This window comes from Staurois parvus, unplaced genomic scaffold, assembly GCF_062004578.1.
Source record: "Staurois parvus isolate SC_StPar_1 unplaced genomic scaffold, SC_StPar_1.0 ptg000237l, whole genome shotgun sequence".
Lineage (NCBI taxonomy): Eukaryota > Metazoa > Chordata > Amphibia > Anura > Ranidae > Staurois > Staurois parvus.
The window spans coordinates 1824198-1850748 of NW_028318033.1; the positions used below are offsets into that span (position 1 = coordinate 1824198).

General features: G+C 41.3%; 1 protein-coding gene across 1 annotated transcript; it reads right to left on the reverse strand.

Annotated features, from left to right (window-relative positions):
- Window positions 1-676: 676 nt before the first annotated feature.
- On the reverse strand, window positions 677-26497 carry SRP54 (signal recognition particle 54). The gene is made up of 16 exons (XM_089680220.1): window positions 26313-26497; window positions 20671-20777; window positions 17216-17307; window positions 14972-15056; window positions 14209-14313; window positions 14008-14074; window positions 13446-13503; window positions 11757-11907; window positions 10148-10296; window positions 8692-8792; window positions 8420-8506; window positions 7298-7371; window positions 5296-5404; window positions 2913-3083; window positions 1607-1702; window positions 677-1159 (listed from the first exon to the last, which is right to left on the reverse strand). Exons 2-16 carry the CDS (start codon window positions 20746-20748, stop codon window positions 1068-1070), a joined length of 1515 nt encoding a protein of 504 aa, XP_089536346.1. The 5' UTR covers window positions 20749-20777; window positions 26313-26497; the 3' UTR covers window positions 677-1067.
- Between the last annotated feature and the right edge of the window lie 54 nt (window positions 26498-26551).

Here is a 26551-nt window from a genome sequence, read left to right on the forward strand (position 1 = left end):
GGTTTCAACTTTCAGCTTACAGCTGAGAGCTGGAGTCAGCCATGCCAACCTTCACTGGCCTGGCATTCCAGTGAGCACTGGAACATAGCGAAGAGTGGTGAATGACAGTCACTGCTCTCCACTCAGAGAGGACCGAGAACAGAACGATCAATGGTAATACGATCACTCAGTTCTTGGTTTTAGAGCCAATGTGGGACAGGTATTGCGGCATGAAGGAGAGTATAAATTGATTTTTTTTTTCTGAAAAGCAGTCAACACAGCTCATGGTAAGAATTCAACAATTCATAGTTGTAAACTAGTTTAAGGCAGACCTTGTGACATCTAAGCCCTGTTTCTTTCAGGGAGATGGAGATCAAGGGAGATGGTTGCAAGCTGCTTCATTGTCAGAAGCACCAGATATTTAGTGGTAGTTCTGAAGGAGCAGCAGGGTAAGGCAAGTATAAGGGGGTCAGGGATTTAAATAGATTCAATTGCTGTGCCCTTAATGTGCAAAGTGAGTCTCTAAGTATAGGTCTGCTTAAACATATTGACATTGTATTGTCAGCTGAGCGGACGATCACAAAAAGGTTTAAAAACAGCTTTTGGATAAGACCTGCATATTTGTAATAAACAGTAACATACTGCAGACGTTTATCAAGAACAGTTAGGTGAAAAGAAAATCCCATAACAATTGTACTATAACCATAAAGAAATTTATTTTTCCAGTACATGAATTTCCACAAAACTGCCAGTGATCTGGAAGTTTTTTGTTTTTTTTTGCATAAATAGGGCATTGTGGCTGTAAATATTGTCTAACAATCTATTGTTTAAATTAATTCAGTAATTTAAAAGCAGTATATCGGAGTTGTCATTTAATGTGAAGCAAGGCATCACTTGCAACGTAAAACCAGATGATCTGTCAGATCAGACGTAAAAACCGGGGAGCCATTCAAAAAATGACCATGTCATAAGTTTAGTCTCTTTATCCATTTTATTTTACAGGTCTCCTGGCCCAATGGCTAGCAGTTTACAAATGCTGCACTGATGGAAAAGATTTTGTGAGATGTCCATTGTTATGAAGGCATTGTTTACATGTTGTTGAATCCCATCATTCCCTTCATGTTGCCAGCAGCTCCTTGTTGAAATTGTCTCATCATTGACTGAAGGCCTGCCATTCCACCTGTAAACAAAAGAGAGTTAGATCATCTTCGAGAGACCTCCCCTAACCAACCTAAACTGCAGGTAATGACACAGGAAATCAACTATGTAAATTCTTACTTGCAGCATTTTTACATTCCATAATTTTTAATTTTTACTTTTCAATGAGCCTCTGAACTTGCTAGAAAAAGTCACTACGATTTCCTAGCACCGCCCCGCTATCTTCTACTGTGTCCAATCACACTCTGTTTGACTAGTTCCCCCAACTCCCTCCAAAACATGACACTGACCTGACACTGCTCACAAAAAAAAAAATCATTACTTTTTTTTTTTTTTTTTACAGATCCGTATTCCAATTAATAGGCTTAATAAACAGATTGAGTAAGTTTCAATAAATTTCAGAGAGCAATGCATACAATTTAGAAATATATTACATTTGCTGCAATTAAAAAGTATCAACTCTACTGACCCATATGCTGTAAAACTCTGGGGTCCATCATTTTTGCCATTTGCTGGTTTAGTTTTGCCATTTGTGAAGGATTTACATTTTTTGACATGTCACCGCCTGTAAACAAAATGGAAAAATGTACAGCAACACAACATGTCCAGCAAATGACAATACAATATATTGACTAGTCTATACATAACAGAACATACAACAGATCAGGGTGGATAAAAATCAATGATTTTTTTTTAAAAATCAAAAAAATCTGATTTTTTTTATTTAAATCGGATTTGTTTGATTTAAATCGGATTTGTTTGATTTAAATCGGATTTGTTTGAATAAAATGCTTTTTGAGGAAAATATATTACCATCCAAAGGTTATTCCATCATGAAATAAAGATTAGTTTTTTAATTATGTAGAATAAGGCTGTATATGTTTGATTTTTTTGGTAAATAAATTCCATTAATCCATTCACAATGTCATGCTCTTCCAGAGGTTTTTGTAAGATTATTGGGCAGTTTCTCTGCCTACAAGATATTATCACAGATGCTTGGTTTACTTTTGCAGTTCTAAAAACTGTATTTGACTCAGCGGAGATCACATGCCTCTTCTTCACAGCAAAAATATTATAACATGAACAGAGTTAAGAAAAAGACCTTAATCCTAACTTCTACAAACCTATGAATACAGATACAACCCCTTCAGTGCTAAGTTTCAAGAAGTTCAGTGAATAGAATAGAAACAATGTTTTTCTGATTGTTTGGAGTGGAATAGATCTGCACAAGAAGAAAGTGAAACTAAGTATGAGGAGGAAGGGGCTGACAGTCTAAGTTTCTTAAAATATATATATTTTGTTTAGCCAAATTAGTTAACAAACATGGATGTTTAAGCAAATAACATATGCTGGAATGTTATTGTTTCAGTTGAATAAATCTATTTAAATTGTTATTATTAAGGTAATGATTATTTTTCTCCTTCCTAAGTACAACAGAAAAGTTGTCCAAATATGAATGATTAACCTATTAAACTGGGGATAAAAAAACTAATATAAAAAGTTGTTATTCTAAAAATCTTCATCTACTTGAATATTAAAGTTATACCAGCAAGAATTAGTCTTTATGTAGAAAACTAGGATTTAAATCAAGCCTTACTGACTAGTGATTTAAATCGTGATTTAAATCATGATTTAAATCAGTTTGATTTAAATCAAATCCACCCTGCAACAGATCATAATGTATTGATACTTTATGATGAGTCCTGTAATGGCTATGCTATAAAATGTGAACTCTTTTTCTGAATAAAATTCTTTTCTGCATTCTAGGGACTTACCTTTGAATAGTCCCTTGATACCTCCCATTTTTTTAACCATTTGTGCAAACTTTGTATATTGTGCTAGCAGCTCCTGTACGTCTCTTGTAGATACTCCAGAACCTCGGGCCACTCTCTGAATTCTGCCAGGTTGTTTACTGAAGAGTTTGGCACCATCTGTGTTATCAAGTTCTATAAAGAATATGAACAAGAACCATACAATGAGTGATTCATAACCTTCAGGTGTATGCTGCATACTGTGACTAAAACGGGCTTTCTTCCACTATCAAGGGACGGGAACATAAAAAGTCAATGTATGTAGCTTTACATTAAAGACCATCAGGAAAAAAATACAGGAACTGACTGAATACTGAAAGTGCTAGTTGACTGGCTGTTATGATTGCCCACTGGCTTCAGTACTGCCTAGACACTGACCAGAAACAAATAGCTAAATAAATAAATTAGAGAAAAGGCTAGAAGTCCTTGCTTGCATACAACGACAAAGTATGGAAGTAAGAAGGTCATCATGACAGCCAGGCAAGAAGCAGTGGTCAGATAAGGCAGCCTCTATTTTCTCTCATAGCAGATGTCTTTAATGTGTTACTAAACCCAGAACTCTGCATTCACTGTATCTGGTCTCCCACAATACACAACATGGAAATGCAATTATTGTAGTAGATATAAACTACTAAATACCTTTTCTCATCAGCAGTTACAGCAGTCTTGTGATTTCTATCAGTGCCCAGCAGAACACTGGTTAAAGCTTGCAGAAGGAGTTTTCATTTTTCTTTAGGAGAATGCAGAAGCCCTGACCTCTGTCTGGACAGTGATTGGCCCTGTGCTGATCACATGAACTCTCAAAAAAAAAGTCGATGACATATCACCACACCAGCCCTGTTGCCAGTGTCATGTGACCGCTGTGACCACTCACAGAAGATCACGTCAATTGTATACAATGGATGGCTTCCTGTCATGCCATCCATTGTATACAATTATGTTAGCTGTGACTGGTCAAGGCAGTCACATGATACAAACAGGGCCAATCACAGCCCATCTGTATCATGTGATCAGCTTTGCCCAATCACAGCTAATCACAACAAAAGACTGAATGAATCAGTTTCATTCAGTAAGGGCTCCTAAACTGACGTTCAGGAGCTGTTCAGCGTTTTTTTCAGCAGCACCTGAACTCTCCCTAATGTTTTCCTATGTGTCCATGTACACATAGTCATTTACAGTCGTTTTTTTGAACGCACCAAACTTGCATTCAGGAGTAGATTTTACAGGCGTTTCAAACGTTTGTAAACGCGGTTAATTGCGTTTATAAGCGTTATAATCCAGACCAGATGAATACCTCGAAAAAATAAAACTAAAATAGTGTAATAAAACTAAAATAGTACTTTTAATAAATACGTGCAAAAACAAAATCAGATTCAAACCGTGAGTAACACGTGAATCGTGCAATCATTCTGTGTACTCTATTAAATAAACAAATTATTACCTCAATAAAATGGGTATATACTTTCACAACCCAAGGGGAAGTGACGTCTGATGTAATTGTGCAAAACCGGAAGTGGCGGTGCGGCCATTTTGACTGTTGGAAAGACATGAATAATGTTCCAGGAAGCTGCTCAGGCTGAGTCATGGGAACTTATTACTGATTGATACTATCCCTAATGTAAGCAATACTATTAAATCTTTGTTACCCACTATACCTTGCTACATCGCTTTACACTAGGATGACGGAGTCATAAGAGCTTACCCTATACACAGCATGGAGGAGTCTTGAAAGTGACTACAACACCTGAGTATTCTTTAAGGCTTGAGATTACTCTATGAGGATAATTGTATGCATTTTTGCCCTATAGAAGTGTTCACGGAGTGTTCACCTTTTCATTTATTTATTATTTTATTTATTGATTGATTTAATTTTATTTATTTTGGTTTTGGAGTGTACACTGTTTGTCACAATAATTTGTTTATTTAATAGAGTACACAGAATGATTGCACGATTCACGTGTTACTCATGGTTTGAATCTGATTTTGTTTTTGCACGTATTTATTAAAAGTACTATTTTAGTTTTATTACACTATTTTATCTGAGGTATTCATCTGGTCTGGATTTATGAAAATATTGAAGTTGGGAAGTGAAAGTTTTTTTGGACTTTAAATACAATTTTTGGGGACTTTATTTTGATATATTTTGACTAAATATATAAGGAATAAGGTTTATAATATTATTTACTTTCAAGGGTGAAAGTGTGACTTTTTCTTTTGGGATTATAAATTTGGGTCATACATTTTGTGCAATATTTATAATTTGGATTGCCGAATAGTAATTAATTTATTGCATAGCCTACATACTTACTATATATGCAGACAATAACAAAGGCTAGTGATGACTTACCCTGGTCATTCATGCTGTCCATTATGGTCATAAGCTTCTTCAGACGAGCCATTGACTCCTGCTCATTGCCCTTACTCATAAAATCTTGTCCAAAGCCAGGAATCATTCCCTGTCAACACAAATGAGAGATCTTTTTCAAGCAGTAGTAAACGCAATACAACTAAGCCACTAGAAGCATAATACCAGAATTAAATGCACTTTTAAACACATAGGGATAATCCAGAGCGTCATGTAATTGTTCTTATATTTTATGCAGTTTATTATCTCTGTAGCTCGTTCTGTGTATAGCCGCCGCCATCTTTGTGGAGTCCTCTCACTCTTTTCCCCACCCAAACTTCTGCCCTGAGCAGCAATCTTGCGCATGCGCGGTAAGGTTATACCAAGGCACTGGTGAATTTTCAGCATTCAAGATTACAACATAATGTCGTGGAGTATTGCTGACGGTTACACAGCACATAGCTGTATTGATTGACAGCACACTCAGTGTGCAGTCAATCTGGATACCAAGCGCATGTGCAAGTGACGTAATTGAAACAATGAGTGGGCAATATCTTTTAAACCAGTGTTTCTCATCCTTTTTTCAGTCAAGGCACCCTTTAAAATTATGGACAATCCAGGAGCACCCTTTAAAATTATGGACAGTCCAGAGGCACCCTTTAAAATTATGGACAGTCCAGAGCCACCCTTTAAAATTATGGACAGTCTTGAGGCATCCCATTCTAAAATAGGGTGCCTCAAGACTGTCCATAATTTTAAAAGAGCACCCCATTCTAAAATGTGCAAAACTATTCTAATAGTTTTCTATAACGCAGCAACATCCACACATGTAGGACACCCAACATTAGAGGTGATTTATTCTTCCAAAGCAAATACACTTTTGCACACTGGTACTGAGGATTATTCCAGGGTTTCTCTTCTCCCTCTGTTTTATCCATCACTGAGCTAATGTGACCCCAGCACTGATGGAGAGGGGCAGGGGAGGGTCAAACTAGGATGCTGTGCAGGCAGCGGACATCCTCCTTATCAACTGATGATGTCATTGGTTGTCAGGACGCTGGCAGTTAGAAGGTCGTAATGGTGCAGAATGATAACCTGTGGTTTTGTGTAACTAAAAGGCAGGCTTGTTCCACCTGCTGGCTTGTATACAAGTTTTGGGCAATTTTTAGACATTTTGCCAAGGCACCCCTGAAGAAACCTCAAGGCACCCTGGTTGAGAAAGGTTGTTCTAAACAGTGCACCTGAAAGGACTTTTATAGACACCAACTAGTAAGTAATTTTATACTGGTTTACATGACTTGTCCTGGCGAGTTTACTACCACTTTAAGTACAACACACAAGTGTATATCGACTATCCTACCAAAATAAATTCAAAATCACCATCATGGGGCATAGCCATCTTAACCTAAAGATCAAGAACAGGAAATACCTTCAGCCTTGATTCACACATATGCGTTATAAAATCTCTTGAGTTTCTCGGTGTGATTCAGCAGTGCGAATCACATCAGATGCGTTTTTGTATGAACAGCAATGTGCTTTTAATACGTTTTACAGCAGATTACAGATATTTCTCTCTTGGAAAAGCAATGAAAAACCCTATACTGAACAGCCTGCCAGGAATAGCCACCAAAAACGCACTGTATTCTGATACTTTCCATTCACCTCTATGAACTGTGATTTAAAAATCGCACAGTCCCAAACTTGCACAGGACCATTTTTTAAAAAATGCACTGCAACTCTACCGTGTCTAAGTGAATGCCCTCATTAAGAACACATTCATTTTGACTTGTCATGCTAATTCGAACTCTTAAAATCGAATCACAAAATGCACCGGGGCTCTGGCACTCTAAAGGCTTATTCACATTGCAGCAGTTCTGACCCCCAGCCCACAGTGGTATTTATACTGTATACTGCAGTAAATGAACAAGTAATGGAGAAAATATTTATTGTTACACTTTAATCACAGACAGAAGTATGAAAATCCATGTAGGCATAGTACTCTTACCAAAATCTGGCTAAAGGGACCCATTTTCATGATATTCTGAAACTGCTCATACATATCTCTCAATGTGAACTGACCTTAAAGGAAAAGAAAAAAAAAAAGTATACATCAAATATAATTCACACTACATAACCTTCAGCCCAAATGCAATAACACACACTTTTGCTACCTATAATTCTTACTTTCCAATGCAAACTTTCAGTACTAGTTTTTAACAATACCATTCTACAGAATATGTAAGTACTTCTACAGTGGTTTCTAAATAAACAAGGTGGGAATTTAATAATCCATTTGCAAGACAAAGCAATGCTAAACAAGAGCAGTAAGAAGCATTGTGGAAACAGATTTATTACAAGATTACAGTTTGAGTCAAATCCTTTCCTTGGCTGTGACTTAATGAAACCTGACCCTGACCATTCAAAGCAGAGCTCCACCCAAAAGGGGAAGTTCTGCTTTGAGCCTTTGTCTGCCATTAAGGATTGGCACCTTTGGGGAGCGTGTGTGTGTTGGGGGGGGGGGGTATAGAGGAGGTACCCGAATTTGACTGGTACCTTCTCCCACCTCCGCTGAAATCGCCTAGGCGATCGCGGAAGTTGTCCTCTCCCCCCCTCCCTCCAAGTGGTCTTCTGGGACACGTGACAGGTCTCAGAAAACTACGGGGCCATTCACAAAGCGGTTGTCTCGCATGCACAGTGGGTACCCGACTGTGAAGCCACAAGCTGTCACAGCCGGGTGTCCACACTGAAGATGCCGGTGCCAGGGAGAGAAGATGGCCGGGGAAACCAGCGGTGGTGAGGACATCGCTGGACCAAGGAACAGGTAAGTGTCTGTATTTTAAAATTCAGCAGCTACAGTTTTTGTAGCTGCTGACTTTTTTTTTTTTTTTTTTTAAGGTGGAACTCTGCTTTAATGTTGCACGTTTATCGTCTGTATCAAATCTGTGTTTGAGCTGTGCAAAACTGTCACACTTGGCTGCCCAGAAAAACAGGTCTTTAAACCTGAATACGACTTTGCTGAAGGAGACGCAGCCTGATTTGCAGCTACCTGTGTTGCCAATTTGCTTGATAAATGTCCCTCAATGTGTATATAGATCCATCCTCAATGTTAACATGCACGTGTACTTACCGTGTTTCAATTTTTCTATAAGAGCTTCATTATCGTCTAGCTTCAATTCGTTCACTTTATCAATTAGCCCTTCAATGTCTCCCATTCCTAAAACAAACATACACAGATCAGTCATTTCTAAGCCAATAAAAAACATCTGAAGGGATGCAGGGGGTATTACACTGCTATGAAGAACTTTAATGTTCCAATTTAATTAAAACAATTAAAACAAGTTAAACAGCTTATTGTACAAACTGAACTGATCGCGTAATAATTTTGCAGTCAGCACTTACCGAGGAGTTTGCTGATAAAAGGCTGTGTTTTAAATGGTTCAAAATCATCTATGTGTTCTCCAGTTCCAATGAAAATGATGGGGCTCTTTGTCGCAGCAACCCTGTGGATTGTTGATTTTATATATTTTAAAATGATACAAATTGAACTGCAATATTCTAAAAATGTAGTTTTGTAGTCAACACTGTCATTGGAATTTAGTATGATATATATTCTTCATCTAAGTTTCTTCTAAAAAAACACGTGAAATGCAGTGTTTAACCTTCTCAGTGTAGTTACATAGAATGATCTTTTATCCCTATTTATCCTGCTATGTTAATTACATTGTTAGTTGAATGCAAGTGCATACAGTCATTGCTCAAACGTCCAAAATGTTTTTGGAAAGGTTGTAATAGATTCCCTAGCAGATGGTGCTGCAAGGAACCTCAAAATGTGCGACTTTAAGTTTTGTCTTGTTGGTACATGGTGCCCTCGAGAATTGCAAAAAAGTGTTCCTGACCCCTCCCCATTGTGCTTCATGGTTAACGTACAAGAAGGCACCATGCGTCATGTGTGGTGGACCAGAGTGTTTACTCTGATCTATTCCGTGATCTCTGTTAACCTCGTCAAAAATTTGCACTTTTTAACGACCTGGCAGATGACATCCCCAGACATACCCGATCCCTCATATTTTACATTTTATTAGCTGCGAAGATATGTATTGCGAAATCTTGGAAAACTTATGTGGTGTACATGACCTTAACTAAATATAAGCTTTCTTGGATAATACATAATGAAAAGTTGGCCAGCATTCTATGTGACAAACACGCTAATTTGAGAAAATCTGGAACCCTTGGATTACATGCATACAATCACCTATTTGATCCAAGAGGCCAAAGTAGGGAATTGGATACATGTTGACCCTGGGGGGTTTATTTACTAAAGCTGGAGAGTCCAAAATCAGACTCCCTTCTGCATAGAAACCAATCAGCTTCTAACCTCAGCTTGTTCAATGAAGCTTTGGCAATGAAACCTGGAAGTTGATTGGTTTCTATGCAGAAGGGAGTCTGATTTTGGACTCTCCAGCTTTAGTAAATAAACCCCTCTATGTCTCAGGATCGATGGTTAATTTCTGTGGATTTGTCTCCGTTATTCACTACTGCTAACAGTTTAATGGATGTGATACATGTCTACATTGTCCTATTGTGATGGATATCCCTTTCACTTACTGGTTGGTCCAAATGACCATTTATGTCTATTCCTGTATCCAACCTCAATAAAAATTATTGAAACATAAATGGGTGACTCCTGAGTTAAAGAGTGGAGATCCACTTTAATAAGATGCATTCTAAGCATTAATTAATTAGCTTGAAAAACAGTGCCAATTTAATATGGATTTCATATATAACTGTGACATCTATGCCATTTCACACAAGCCATTAGATGGGTGTGTGTACAGGTTACCAACAGCAGACTTACGCACTAAGAGCTCCTCCTCCTTTTGCATGACCATCCAACTTGGTTACAATGACTGATGCTACATCTACTTTATCCTTAAAGGCTTTGGCTTGGGATTCACAAGCTTGACCAATGGATGCATCCATGACATAGACAATATTATCTGGTTGCTGAAATGCAAATATGAATGGTGTATGCATAGAAGCTGAAAATAGATTTTTTACACTGACTTAATAACAATAAATACGCATTCTCACAGGCAACCTCAGCTTAAAAGAGAAGTGTGGACTTTTTTTCTCTCTATCTATACTTGTCTAGATGGATGCAGCATCGCTCAGATGCTGAATCCGTCCCCCGCCAGCTCTAAGTGTGAGAACTCAGCGATCACATGACTGCTGATCGCCGAGTTCTCACAGCTACTCTGAACAGAGAGTGGCGACTGCCAGTCTCCACTGTCTGCTCTGCCTCCCCAGCACTCACTGGGTGTGGAGGGGGATGGAGCAGCTGGCTCAGGCTCACAGCGGCTCACTGAGAGGCTGAGCTAGGTGCCACTTCAGACTCTGGGGTGGATGCAGACTTTGAAGTCGGGATCTTTCCCCAGTCTGGACCAGCTGAGTGACGTCAGCAGACAGGGAGCTTCAGCTTGCTGTTGGCAGAAAGCAGGTCACAGGAGTGCAAAACGAACTGCACTCTTGTGATCCACAAGAAAGAGCTTTGGCTGTACTTCTCCTTTTAAATGTTTACATGTCTAAAAAAACACCACCACAAATTGGGTCATACACATATGTCTGACATTCCTCTATGTGCACCCTGACGTTGTCAAACAACCCATTCAGTTTAAAATGGAAGAAAGAAAAGCAAAAAAATTGTGTATATAAAAAAAAATTCTAAATACCTTTTGATCACACACCCTCTGTTCTCAGCTGCATAAGGAGCTTAGAGAGCTGGGGGAGGAAAACAGTAGTACACTGATCTTCCCTGTGAATCGCTGTGCAGGGAAGGGGGGGGGGTACGTGTCAGCACAAGTCTGATCATTGGAGGAGAGCAAGCTGAGTTCCAGCACAGCCAAAAAACTGGCCATACTAGTGTGGTCAGTTTTTATTACGAAAACAGGGGGACTGGCAGGAACACCAAGGATTTCACACAAAGGAAGAAATACACAGTGAACAAGATACTTACTACATGGTACAGCAGGCACATATCAAGAATATAAAATATTGCATTGACATATTCTTTAAAGAGGAAGAGATCTAAGAGCAGCAACTCACTCGGTTTTTACACAGATATGGGTATAATATGCGTGTTTTATAACACATATGGTCATATGTGTACATGCGAAGGAGGCAGCGTTATTCTTAACTTGAGGAAAGCAAATGTAATATTTAAAAAAAAAAAAAAAAATTCTTCTTGCCCCTACCCCAAAAGCCTATTGGCCAAGACTGTTTATTGAGCACAAAGCAAATCAATGTGATTATCTCACAACTAAAATGTACAAACAAAAAAAAAAAAAAAAAAAAGAGCATAGTGCTGAGCTTTGGTTTACTTTGTAAACAAAATCCCCGCACTGACTACATGCCTAGTATACAGTACATAATGCACGAATACTGATGGTTAAGAAAGGCTTGCTTACTATAGCATTAGAAACTTGAAGCATTTCTTCAAACAATGAATCTTCCTGCTTGTGTCGACCACTTGTGTCTACAATAATGATTTCAAAGTTTTCATTCTTAAATTTCTCAACACCTTCATAAGCAATGTTCACTGGATCCATCTCTGTGTAGCTGTAAGAGAAGACATTTCAATCACATGTAAGATGTTATCGAGATATATATATATATTCATCTCTCTCTCTCTCTCTCTCTCTCTCTCTCTCTATAGATATATAGATATATATCTATGTATAGATCTATATATATCTATCATACATACACATATAGACAAGAAACCGGAAGAAAAAGTTCAGAGTAATAACTTGCATTCTATATAACCAGAGTAACAGCTAAAATGCCTACTAACATGTATCCCAGCTTCAGAATTTAAAGCTCTTTTGGCTGTACTTCTCCTGGGGATCACAGGAGTGCAGTTTGTTCTGCACTCCTGTGACCCTTTTCAGCTGAGAGCAGGCTGACCTCACTCAGCCAGTCCAGGATGGGGAAATATCCTGACTTTAAAGTCAGGATCGGCACCTGATGCAGCCTCTCAGCGAGCCGCTGAAGCCAGCCGCTCCCTCCCCCTCCACAGCCCAATTCTCCACTGAGTCTGTCTGAACACCCACCACAAGTATGTAAAGTCAATAGAGCATCTTATCTGTGATGGTCTTGCATCTATATAGAAAAATATAGTCAAAGCCAATTAGTGATTCTTTAAAATACGCATTTCAAAACATTGTTTGAACAGCAGATCTTTTAGGCCTTATACATGCATCTGATTAGGATCATGGTGTAGCAGGGTGAATCTGCAGCAGAAATCACAACGGTGTGCATGATCTGCTGTGGGCAGGAAGCCATCACACTTGCTGCACCACGGCCCTATTGCACCATGTACGGTAAATAAGGCCTGTGTCTATGACTTTCTTGAATTTGGTTTTCACCTTCACTACCTGCAAAATTACTGGTTTTACCATGTAGCTAATTAACCTGTCACAGATTATTTGGGTAGAAAATGGCCAATGACGTATTACACCTTGTTTCTGAAAGCAAGGCTAGTATCAACACACAAATAAGAGTCCATGAATTGGAGTAGATTACTGGATGACGTTAGTCTAATAAGCACCTTACACGGGCAAAAAAGGCTTGACATGTTTCATGCTATGTTGCTTAGTCATAAGGCCATAATTATTGAGCCCTGTGACCAAGCATTGCGGAAAGGTGGGCAAAAGCTGGTGAGTCAGAAGTAAGGAGGGAGTGTGGATGAAAGATGATATGCTGTCAGCAGCACTGTTCATTTGTGTAAATTGGTGTAAAGTTCCATTAATCATCAGGTGTTCAACGTATAATTACAACTGAACTAGTATTGCTGGGAATGCTGTCAGTCACATTGAATGAGACTACGAGTTTTTACACACACCTATACACATTTTTGAAGTATAGGTTGTGCCTACGAGCTGAGCTTTGTAACACAGGATATCTGGAGATTGTGACTACACAGTCAAAAACTGACCCTGTTCTCCATTGACCATCTAGTGGTTTTGTAACACATAACTACTACACTGGAGATCACGTGTAGTAAAATTCCTATTTTGCGTTCACTACAGTCCTGAAAGACATTCTGATTCAGGTATTACTGCTGAATGATGCAAAGCATATAGGAAACATCATACCTGCCATAAAATGGTATTCTGGCTTTTGTAGCATTCTGTTTCAACTGATCGAAGGCTCCTGTAAATGCACAACAATGTATGTGTTAGGTTTACCAACACAGCAGTGTATTATTAAAGAATCTGGCTACAAACATTAATGAAAATACAGAAGATTTATTTTGTCTATTTACTGTTAAGGGGTTATGCACTCTATCTGTAGTGAATTGCGGCTTTCTGCACTGCATAAACACAGGTCACTACTGGGACACATGGAAAATTTGTTTTCTAAGTGTCTCATTCTCACCACAATATCGGTGCATTGCAGTACTTGGTAGTGTCACGTGGCCGTCAGTAGTGTGGGCGGAGCCACGCTGTTTTTAAATTGTGACAGTGGGTGCAGGGAGAAGATCCCCTGCCTGCTATCCCTTGGGGGGTGGGGCGAGGGGGAAATCAAAGATATGAGCTGGAACATATTACAAGTTCCATCCTTTAGGCTGTACATATTATAATTACAAGCCCATGATGATCTTCCTTTCCAGTGAAATTTTTCATGGAGTATATAATCTTCTTTTTGGACACTTACCAGCTCTAAATGTATCAGCACATATCAAACATGTTTTCCATCCTTTCCTCTGATAATAGTATGCCAGCTGTTAAAAAATAAAAGGTATTGTATTTGTCTGTTAGCTAGTCCACAACTGTCCTCATTACACAATACAGAGATCAGTAGGAACAATTAGCTGCACCAGAACTAAAAGAGCCAAAGCAGTACATTCTACATTACCTTTGAACAGGTGGTTGTTTTCCCACTTCCTTGTAACCCTACAAACATTATGACATTTGGCTTTCCTTTAGTGGGTGTCCATGCCTTTACTCCTGGATCCACCAGCTGTAGGAGACAGAAAACTGGCCATAAGTATCTCATCATTCCAATGTACATTTTTAGCTTAGCAAACCAACATCAGCATAAATCTTCATTTGAAAGAAAGCGATGAAAATTTAGTACACTAAAGACATATAATGAGTATAAGTATGGAGGTCAGGACAGTTTCTGATCTGCATACTTGTTCCTGATTCCTGATAAAATGTGGGTGGGTTAGTATGAGAACATTTAACTAGCAGCTTCAGGAAATCATCAGAAAATCGCTACCCTTCAAATTCGCTCATTACAGTTTTACTTTAAATTGAATCTGCTTATATTTTTACTTACCCAGTTCCTCCACTCTCCTTTATCAACATGGTAATTAAATTTTTGGCTTCCTGAAAATAGACTGTCCTAGGTTAAGCCTACATGTAATGCCAAGCCTCCAGCATTAAAATAACTGAAATTCAAAGAATAAAAGGAGAGGGCCAGGGACGGCTCAAATGGGGAGGGAAAGCTAGGATGCTGGATGTCCTTTAACTTGGAACTGAGACCAGCTTTGTCTGAGCTGAAGCTCACAGTGTGCAGTGAAATTAGACAAATCATTTTCAGTACAGGAGAGGAGCCTGTACAACTGTGCAAGACTGACGACAAGGCCTGGGTTTAAAGTAAAAACACAACATACCTTGACCAGTTCCTTGAAGACAGCATGCTGAATCATTTTCCTCTTATTGAGACCAGATGCCATTTCTTCCAGATCAATTGCAGACCTGCAGAAAAAAATGCGGTGTTACTTCTTAAATGTTTAAGGAAGAAGGGTTGGCACACCAGAGGCACTATTTTCACTCTCACTATGTACTTCCACTCTCACTTTGTAGTTTGTTTTTTAATAAATCTTCCCTCCGTCTAGAACTAGCTATACAATATGCTCTATCCAACATCCATTTGGGATATCCCCTCTGTAGGAAACGTTGGTATAACGTTGGTATCTGCTGTCGTGCAGCAGATATATCGGCAGTGCAGGTACAGGTTATTGATAAAATTCGGCCATCAAAAAGGGGTAATGATACCTTTTTGCAGTTGTGTAAAAGGGAGGTTATCTGGATATTTCATTTGAATACACGTGTCCCTCAGGGTTTGATTCCTGAATGGGACATTACATATTTTTATGATTAGCAATCAGAATTTGTCCAGTGCCTTCCTTTGGCATTCAGATGTGTGTGTATGTATGTATGTATGTATGTATGTATGTATATATATTACATACACATACACAAATAGCCAAACATTATCGTATTTTCTTTACAGCAGTGCCGGTCCACTTAGTCAAATGCACATGCAGATATCACAGGCACTCAGGAAGCCCTACGGGCAACCAGCTCGCACCCTGCCAACCGATGATGTCATCAGTTGCTAAGGGCCAATTCTGTGGCTTTCTAGGAGGCGCCCAGCTAGCAGTCTTCTCTATATGATGGTAGAAGGCGCTCTTCTGTTGGCACCTGGGGCGGCACACTCCACCAAACTGTGTGTTACACATCGGCACAGCAGGAGCTCGCAGGACCGGGTAAGGGGTCGAGAAGCAGCAGAGGTATGTGCTCAGTCTTCAACCGGCTGCTGATGCAAAGCTTAACCCTACAGTCAGCCATATGCCCTTGAAGTTCACTAACCTCACTCCTTATTCAGCTAGCCTTGTGGCTTTATAGTGGAAGAATGGTCCTGTCCTGGGGTTCTGGTGAAAGGAAAGCAGGGAACAGAGAGGATCAAAAGGGAGGGTGGGGGTTTGCTTGCAGAGAGAGTGAGGTACAGAGGTGAGCAATGAGGGGGTTTGGGGCACAGAGGTTAGCAAAGACAGGTATAGGGGTACAGAGGTGAACAGAGAGGGGGGTTTGGGGTAGAGGTGAGCAGACAGGGGTTTTTGGGGTACAAAGATGAGCGGGGGGGTGTTAGGGGTATAAAGGTGAGTAGAGAGAGGTTGGAGTACAAAGGGGAGCAGAGAGTGGGAGTTGGGGTACAGAGGTGAGCAAAGAATGGGGAGTTTGGGGTATAGAGGTGAACATAGTGAAGGTTTTACAGTACAGAGGTAAACGGGGGGTTAGGGTTTTGTGGTAAAAATGTGAGCGGGGCGTTAGGGGTTAAAAGGTGAGCAGAGAAGGGGGTTTGGGGTACAGAGGTGAGCAGGAAATTTGTGGTACAGAGGTGATTGGGGCATTAGGGGTTCAGAGGTGAGCAGACAGGGAGTTCTAGTAAAGAGTTGAGCAGAAAGGGGGTTTTGTGATACAGAGGTGAGTAGAGGGGGTTTGGGGTGCGGAGGTGAGCACAGAGGGGGTTTAGGATGTGGAGGTGAGCAGAGAGAGGGTTTGGAGTGTGGAGGTGAGCACCCCAAAATGGAGGTTCACATCTGTACTGCTGCATGCAGGCCAGTCCATTCATTTCAGTGAGCTTCCCTAACCGCAGAAACACAGGGCAAGAAATCTAAATTTTTTTGCTGCAAAGCTGCAAACACGCTGCATTTACCAATGTGTGGGGGTACCATTAAAAATTAAGGACACCCCTGTGCATCTGCTAAGGAGTAGCATGTTTGTCTGTTTGTCGGAAACACGCACGATTTTGATACACAGTAATGTGAACCAAGCCTTAAACTGGGGTGCCTCAAGGCTGAAAATACTTTTCAAGGGCGCCCTGATGGGAAAAGGTTGAGGAACACTGGGATATAGTCAGCAATTCTTTTCTAATCTGTATTAGAAATGAAATGTTTTGTCTGAAGATTTTTTTAGAATCTGTTTGAAATGTTTTTCTTTGTATAAAATCTTCACATTGCAATAATAATAATAATAACATTATAAGGTGGCTTTCATGACACTCATCTTGCACACTACATTTGGTATGAAGCAGAACAAACGTTCCATGTCTGTGTTAAGAACACACTTACTTGACATTTTCTCTTAGTTGCTTTACAAGCTTAATGTTAACATCTGCTTCCAGTAGGGCTGTACAGACTTCTTTCAGCATAGCACTGAGCACCTGCAGAGAAAACAGATAAAGATGGTCCTTATGAATGTCAGCTCACAATGCTTACTGGAACAATGCCATAAATAGCTGACCGACTCGCACTCTATGCAATTCACTAGAATACCTCATTCAGAAGAATATAGGGAAAGGAGGATTAAGGTGAATTTGAACTGCCTAAAATATTTCCAAGGTAGCAACACTGACATGTAGACACCACACTTGTGTTATTCTTCAAATCAAACCCCGTGTCGCTTTGGACCCTTGCTGATCTATGGCCCAGGTTGTGCATTGGGCTTCATCCGCCACTCAAGCCAAAATCAAGCCCATACCCTTTTTATCAAATGCCAATACTTCAGCAGGATGAAGATGCTCTGGGCATAGTGGTTGGAAGGGGGAAGAGCTTAACCACAACTTGAAAAGTCAAGGCCCCATATGTAGTGTCTGGGCTCAGGATCCATGGGACCCTACAAGGAGAAAGGTATCCATCCCACGATTTACACAGAAACTTGGTGGTTCCATAAGGTCCTGCACTCCAGTACTGTTGTCAGCTTGGAAAGATTTAGGCTAGGTCAGATTCACATTAAAATGTTTAGAGTCTTAGACACATAGAAGAACTGTTCCTCTGTAATTAATAATTTAAGCACTTATATGAGTAGTTAAATCAGAACTACGGGCAGAATTTTATATATATATACACACATACATACAAACACTTATACTTCCATACCTGTAAACAATTTATTGGTGTTATAGTGCACAGTCCCCTTGCTAGTCAGAAATCCAGCCTTGTTTGCTCTATGATGAGCCCTCTGTTCCCCTTACATCCTATTCATAAGACCGGTGGCCGCTGTGTCCTCTATACCCTGGCCACCGGTCTTGTACACTCCCCCCCGTAGTTCTAGTAAAGCAAGCAGTGACGTGATTATATCACCGTTCGTTGCAGTGGGTGGATTGGAGCGTCTCAGACTCCTGGTCTGATCTGCCCACTGTGCAGCATAGATTGACACTGATCCATTCCAAACATGCCCACAGTTCCACTCACAGTGCCGATCACTTGGACTGTAGTTGTTAGCAATGCGAGCGGTGCTGTGAATGGGCGGCACTGTGAGTGTGTTTGGAATGTATCAGTGTCAATCTATGCTGCACAGTGGGGGAATCAGACCAGGAGTCTGAGATGTGGTTACACCACTCACTGCAGGGGCATGGTTGGGATGTGAGCCAGAAAGGAAGCTCCTCTCTCACTGTCATCCTGTCTTTAAAGGGCCTAATCTCACTGATCCGGAGTACTGGGGGGTATGTGGTGTGGGGGACTGTGTAAAGAAGTGACTCAGGCAGCAATCATATCCACTAAGACATCAGAGAAGGCATCAGCGGACCCAGAGAGCAGCTAAAGAGCAACAGATCTCCTCTCATGGCCGCTACAGCTCCTGTAGATGTACCCGAGGCAGGCTCCTAGCCCAGAACATCAGAGCCTTCACACCGCTCACTGCAGTGGGCAAATCCCAGAGTCTCAGATTCCCAGTCTGATCTGCCTACTGTGCAGCATAGATTGACAGGCCAGGCAACCTATCTATTCCAAATATGTCCATAGTCCCGTTCACAGTGCCGCCCATTCAGACTCCATATCCCAGGGCATGATGGGATTTGTAGTCTTAAGAAGCCATAACACGCACTCACAGGATGTGATGTTGTTGATTCAAATATACCTCCTCCAAGAGGCCAGGGAAAGAGAAAAATTTCCTACGAAGAGATTAATGCAGGCCATAGATGGGTCGAAATCGGCCGATTTTTCGGCCGAAAATAAAATTGCCCAATTTTCGGATCGTTAGTGGGTTAATAGGTCGGCTGTTTTTCGGTATTTTGGCAGATTTTTTTTATTGGTAAAGTTGGAAAAAAAATCGGCCGATTTTCGCGGCAATGATGGGCAAATCGGCCGATCTTTTTACCGATAAAAAATCTGCGCATGAGCAGTGACCTGCAAGAGGAGGACAAAAAGAAGAGGAAGAGGATGATGAAGAAGAAGAAGAAGAAGAAGAGGATGATGAAGAAGAAGAAGAAGAGGATGAAGAAGAAGAAGAAGAAGAAGAAGAAGAAGAGAAGAGGAAGAGGAGGAGGAAGAGGAAGAAGAAGAAGAGGAGGAGGAAGAGGAAGAGGAAGAAGAAGAGGAAGAGGAGGAAGAAGAAGAATTCCAGTCCGGCAAAAAGTGTCCCTGCAGAGAGCTCCGCTATTTCTTTGACATTTATAGCGGCTGCAACATTGTATCTATTTGTTTCCAAATAAAAACATCTGTATCCGAAATGGATACAAATGGATACAATGTTGCAGCCGCTATAATTGTCAAAGAACTGTCAAAGAAATGGCGGAGCTCTCTGCAGAGACACTTTTTGCCGGCTGTAGACGGGATGACAATCGGCCGATTTTTTTTACCGTTCCTGGTAACGTCGGCCGATTGAACGACCGATTTTTTGTTTTTTTAAAGAAAAATCGGACGGTTTTCTCCCCATCTATGGCCTGCATAAGTTACAGCTTTTTAAAACTGAGTTTTATGTATAGTGTGCATTTTTATTCAAAATCACAATGCATATCTACTTACATAGAACTAGTGTGCAGTTTTTATCATCATCCTGGAGTTCTTCTTTAATCAGTTATGACAATAACAAAAGCATTTTCTTAATCCAGTGAGTAAATAAACCATGGATAAAAGTGGGCGCATTGACCAAACTAAACACTCGAATTCCTTGTTTCCACAGAATAAAAGACAAAACCCTTTTTGGGTTTTTTTTTAACCAATTCCTCAATTCTTTATAAAAGCCACTTTTATACAGAAAAACCATATGTCAAACAACAAAGTCTTTGGAACTCACCAGAGATATTTGATTATAAGCAATTGATATATATAAATTACAATTTTAACAGATCTTAAAACATTATTTTAAAATACATTGAATGCATTGCTTTTCTTTTGTCATTAGCTCAACTTTCACCCCAGTGTATACACTGACTTAATAAAAAGAGGGATATATTTTCAGTGCAACCAATCAGAACTTACTAGGCTGAAGCCAGAATAATACACGATAGGTTCTGATTGGTTGTTATGAACTACCGTGACAAAGAATTCACACTCGACATACTGGTAAAAGACCATCCAGCAGGAAATGATAGTAGGGATAGTCAAACTAACGTAGACATAGAAGACAATTGATTCCTCCTAGCAGTGTGGTAAATTTAATATATGTGCTTCCATTTGCTGCAGTAATAAAGGTTGACAACAGCTGGGCACAATAACTACTATACTTGCCTACTGGGATTTTCTGGTGAAGAAAAAAAAAATTACCAAAACAATACAGGACAAATATTATTGTAGGTAAATCTCACCTCCTCATTAATGATTGTGGCATTGCTCAAAGAGCGTAGCGCCGATGTGATCTTCCGCCCAAGGTCTGCTAAAACCATTTTGACTCTTTTCTGTAACTCACTTTACCCTACAACACAATACACATAAAGCAAAAATGAGTATATTGGGGCTTTCCTTAAGAAAACACAATTTCCAAAGTCAGGGTCTGAGGAAATATTTTCCGGCTGTTACAGTTTACAGATTAATGAGGGAAAACAATGACGGTAATGCAGATCTTACCTTCACAAACAAATCAGCAATGGACTCTATAGTGAGTGTTTTTACCTTTCTTCCTATGACACGTGTGGTCTTTGAAAAGATTATCGGATGCAGCTGTGACTTTTTGCAACAACTGTTATTGTTAGGGTTATGTCACACTAGCAACTTTGTAGCAGAGATCTGTAGCAGCTACAAGTCTCTCTGTTTTCTCTGGTGACTTGTAGCTGAATACAGAGCTGCTGCTATAACTGGCTACAATTCTTCTCTAGGTAGCTACAGATTACTGGTGTATCATGGTCATCAGCAGCCATCAGATAATGGGATTACCTACTGAAGCTGGCGATTCTGTCACTTGTTCCAAATGCTGCAAAACGTCAATCATCCTGTGATCAGACATTCCACGCAATTCATAACCTAGTTACTTTCATTGACTGCAATTCATGTATTTGTAGCAACAGAAACAAAAAGCAATCTGCCCTCCTTTTCTCACTGAGAATGGAATGATTTCTGATTGGCCACAAACTAATTGGTGTTCTAGAAACAAATCTGCAACCAATCCTGCATTCACATTAGTTACTTTGGGTATCCTCGCTACTACCTATTTTTCTCAAGCAATACTAGAATCAGTTACACCTATCAAAAGTCAGAAATTGCAGGGCTAGAATGAAACCAATCATACTGTGCACAGCAAGGGTGCTCAAGCTGTGGCTGCGACCTCATGCTCTGGGATGATGGGTCAGCAAGCCCAGATCGTGATCAATGGGTGACCCGCCATCCCAGAACATCAGAGTGCATGGAGATGGCATCAGCAGCGGAGGAAGCAGGGGCTGCTGCATAAGTCCATGCTTCCTCTGTAACACTGGCTCCTGTCCCAGGAGGAACGATACCAAGTCCACTTTGCCCGGGACCTTTCTAGCAGCCTGGAGAGCGATTCCAGCAGAAGCTAGAAGAGGAAAAGGTCAGTGTATTAAACATCAAACACACTGCACAGTTACATTAGGCAGAAAGGTTATTTGGCTGCACACTGATCCACAGGTGCACTAGCGGATTTCCTGCAGGTTAGCTGTACTGAGTCATAGACTTCTATAATATATAGCGGGTTTGGTACGCTTTCTGAAAGCACACCAAAATTCCTGCATACCTGCAAGATATAATAGACGTCTATGGCAAAAAACAGCTAACCTGCAGGAAATCCATAGGTGCAATGTGCTGCACAAATGGTGGGGATAAACCGCAGCACATCAGTGTGAAAGCAGCCTTATAGGGGGCACAGAACAGTAAGGCTCACATTTGTGGTTTGGGAAGGGGGGGTGGGCAGTAAAACCCCATAGTTGAGACGTGTTTTTACCACATACCCCCAACCACTGGTGCAGCATCAGAGGTTGCAATGGCAAACCCTCCCTGTCACATTCTGTTTTACACTTGGAAAGCATATGACAGCTGGCTTCTCCATGATGACAGCTGGCTTCTCCTCCTCTCTCCCACCAGTATTTAGCAGCTGCAGGAGGAAAATGTACATTATACTATTCAATGAAAAATAAATAAATTCTGAACTATTTAATTTCATTGTGGCCTGTGACCCATTACCAAATCACTTAAGTGGCCCTCACTTTTCAAAAGGTTGAGCACCCCTGATGTACAGGATATTTCCAAGTAATAAGACTTTAAAAGTCTTATTGTGAATGGTGTATTGTTTACGGTGCAAAAGGTCTTCGGACCAGAAAGATTTTCTGAAAAGATTGTCTAACTATTTCTTTCTCACTAAGTCAGACAACAATCTTTTCACAGTGTGCATTGCAAAATGAAGGATCAGCAGTGGTGCCAAACACACTGGAATTGCTTTGAGGCTAAGATGATCTTGCAGCCTTTGACACTTACCAGTGTTATGATTTTGTTCCATTAAAAAAATGATTTTTTTTTAATTGAAAAATAAAAAAAATACAACAAGGTGTACAGTGTAAAAATATAAATACAAATCTGGAAGACAAAGTTACCAACTGTCCCTGATCTCCAAGGAAAGTTCCAAGCAATGAAAATAACTGTAAGCTAACCAAACAATTGCCTACAACTATTGATGTTCTTTAAAATTCTTTAATAAAATGTATGACAGAATACACTGAAGTGCAAAGGCACTATAAATGAATCCATACCCCATAGAGAAAGCAACAACATGCTGGAAAATCGGAAAAAGACAGTTCTGAATACTTCAGCACCAGCCAGAGCTTATCACTATCCAAGGCTCTAGTATACAGCTCAGTTACTAAAATAATTACTCAAATCTAGTACACCACTAGTGGGAAATGTCCCATGGGGGTTTATTTACTAAAGCTGGAGAGTCCAAAATCAGACTCACTTCTGCATAGAAACCAATCAGCTTCCAGGTTTCATTGCCAAAGCTTCATTGAACAAGCTGAGGTTAGAAGCTGATTGGTTTCTATGCAGAAGGGAGTCTGATTTTGGACTCTCCAGCTTTAGTAAATAAACCCCATGGTGTCAGTCTAAAGCCAGCCATAGACAGAGCAATCAGAGAAAACCGCTCAATTCCCTTGATCAACACATTCAGCATTGATGGGGGGAATCCCTCCCATGGAGCCATTGTGTTCTACCAGTGGGAGGAACGGTCCCCATTGTGTGAACAGAGCGATTACTGCTAGCGGCTATATTAGAATTGCATGTAAAATCTGACAGCCCAGTCATACCCAGGTTGATTGACTGATGAACTTGGGTACATTTAGCCTGCCCATACATGGTTTGAATCTTGGCCAGTCCCTGCTGAACCAGCCGAGGTTTGAACCGTCTATGGTCAGCTTAAGGATGACTATATACTGGATTATACAATCTTCTTTAGAGTCAACCTTCAGACACAGCTGATCACAGATCGTTGTAAAGGGACAATCGCAACAGCCCTTCACCATGTGATCAGCTGTGTCCTATCACAGCTGGTTACATGTAAACAGACTTGCTGGTTATCGGTATTCCTCTCCTCACACACTGTCTCTGTGTGAGGAAAAGAGTCGATAACAAGGCACAGTGAGTACATTGTTTTACACTTATCATCAGTGCCCTGATTATCACTGCAACCTAATCTGTGCCAAGCAGTGCAGGTTATCTGCACCCATCAGAGCGGCCTCATTGGCGCCCATCAGTAAAGAAGAAAAAATACTTATTTGCAAAATTTTATAACAGAAACCAAGAAAAACAAATTTTTTCCCCCAAAATTTCTCCCTATTTTTAAAAACATGATAAAAATGTAATTTGGGTACAGTGTTGCATGACCGCGCAATTGTCATTCAAGGTGTGACAGCACTGAAATCTGAACACTGGCTTGGACAGGAAGGGGATGAACGTGCCCAGTATTGAAGTGGTTAAGATATCCAAAGCCGAAATGTTCAGTTTTGGATAGAGTAGGGTGGGGTTTAGGTAGAACCGTAGGCAGTGTTTTTTTTTTTTTTTTACGTTTTGGATAGAGTGGAGAGGGATTAGAACCCCTGTCAGGTTTTACTGCTGTCTGTGCCAGTTAGGGACAGTCACCCTATCTGACCGTTATCACTAAAAGAAAATCCTAGATTTATCATTTTGTCATCAGAATGGGACTAAAGGAGATATTTTCCAACAAGCACACTAAATCTGGGGACACTCTGGGATTCCCTCACTGTGGAGGAATTCCCTCTCGCTTCCTGTTTTGGTTATAAGACAGGAAGTGAAAGAAAATCTCCCCAATGGGAAAACTGACAGGGTTTATAACCCTCCCCTACTCTATCCAAAAAGAAAATAAAAGATTTGTCCATAATGTTTTTTTGCCTGTATCCTATAGGGGAGAATTCTATTCACTTCCTGTTCCACAAACACCACAGGAAGTGAAAGGAAATCAATTTCCCTCTCAAACTGTTGTCACTGCAACAGGTGCCTCGATTGAAGATTTCCCCTCCACGTCTGCTGCGGTGACAACTATACAATTCTGGTTGACCCATGACCCTGTCTCTGTGACAATGATCTGCAGGACCAATCAGGAGGAGGAATGAGGGGGCCCATGACCCTGTCTCTGTGACAATGATCAGCAGGACCAATCAGGAGGAGGAATGAGGGGGCCCATGACCCTGTACCTGTGACAATGATCAGCAGGACCAATCAGGAAGAGGAATGAAGGGGGCCCATGACAATGATCAGCAGGACCAATCAGGAGGAGGAATGAGGGGGCCCATGACCCTGTCTCTGTGACAATGATCAGCAGGATCAATCAGGAGGAGGAATGAGGGGGCTCATGACACTGTCTCTGTGACAATGATCAGCAGGACCAATCAAGAGGAGGAATGAGGGGGCCCATGACCCTGCCTCTGTGACAATGATCAGCAGGACCAATCAGGAAGAGGAATGAGTTGGCCCATGACACTGTCTCTGTGACAATGATCAGCAGGACCAATGAGGAGGAGGAATGAGGGGGCCCATGACCCTGTCTCTGTGACAATGATCAGCAGGACCAATCAGGAGGAGGAATGAAGGGGGCCCATGACAACGATCAGCAGTACCAATCAGGAGGAGGAATGAGGGGGCCCATGACCCTGTCTCTGTGACAATGATCAGCAGGACCAATCAGGAGGAGGAATGAGGGGGCCCATGACCCTGTCTCTCTGACAATGATCAGCAGGACCAATCAGGAGGAATGAGGGGGCCCATGACCCTGTCTCTCTGACAATGATCAGCAGGACCAATCAAGAGGAATGAGGGGGCCCATGACCCTGTCTCTGTGGCAATGATCAGCAGGACCAATCAGGAGGAGGAATGAGGGGGCCCATGACCCTGTCTCTCTGACAATGATCAGCAGGACCAATCAGGAGGAATGAGGGGGCCCATGACCCTGTCTCTCTGACAATGATCAGCAGGACCAATCAAGAGGAATGAGGGGGCCCATGACCCTGTCTCTGTGGCAATGATCAGCAGGACCAATCAGGAGGAGGAATGAGGGGGCCCATGACCCTGTCTCTGTGACAATGATCAGCAGGACCAATCAGGAGGAATGAGGGGGCCCATGACCCTGTCTCTCTGACAATGATCAGCAGGACCAATCAAGAGGAATGAGGGGGCCCATGACCCTGTCTCTGTGGCAATGATCAGCAGGACCAATCAGGAGGAGGAATGAGGGGGCCCATGACCCTGTCTCTGTGACAATGATCAGCAGGACCAATCAGGAGGAGGAATGGGGGGCCCAGAAAACCATACGCCTTCGCAGAACCCCTCCACCCCCTACTACACCGATTCGGGTTCAGGCACAGGTGTCTGATGGTGCCAGGCTCAGCAGTAGTGCAGACATGATGGTGTCCTCCATCCCGGACTCTCCAGGGTCCTCTGACACTTGAGGCTCCCCAGCAGCTGGGAATGACCAGGCGGTCAGAACAGTCCATATTACCCAGAGAAGTCTCCTCAGCCCCCGGCGGGACCGCTCAGCCCGGAGCCTCTCCTCCCTCCTCCGCTGGGGAAATCCGGTGACCCCCTTCTACAGGAACCCCAGCACAACCGAGATCCCCAACAGCAGTAATAACTTCCGCTCCCTAGGAAACGTCACCATTTCCAGGTAACCTCTGACCCTACTCCGCTATCTCTTTCCGGACCCGCGTCCTTACCATAGATGCTAGGCTAGCCGACCGA

Excerpts from the sequence above, each read along its gene's own strand:
- SRP54 (XM_089680220.1), bottom strand. The coding sequence starts at position 20,748 with ATGGTTTTAGCAGACCTTGGGCGGAAGATCACATCGGCGCTACGCTCT. Across the intron at positions 10,297-11,756 it reads TTCAAGTTTCTAATGCTATA|CAACCAGATAATATTGTCTA; the intron begins GTAAGCAAGCCT and ends TTTGCATTTCAG. Across the intron at positions 5,405-7,297 it reads GTCCCTTTAGCCAGATTTTG|GGAATGATTCCTGGCTTTGG; the intron begins GTAAGAGTACTA and ends TTGTGTTGACAG.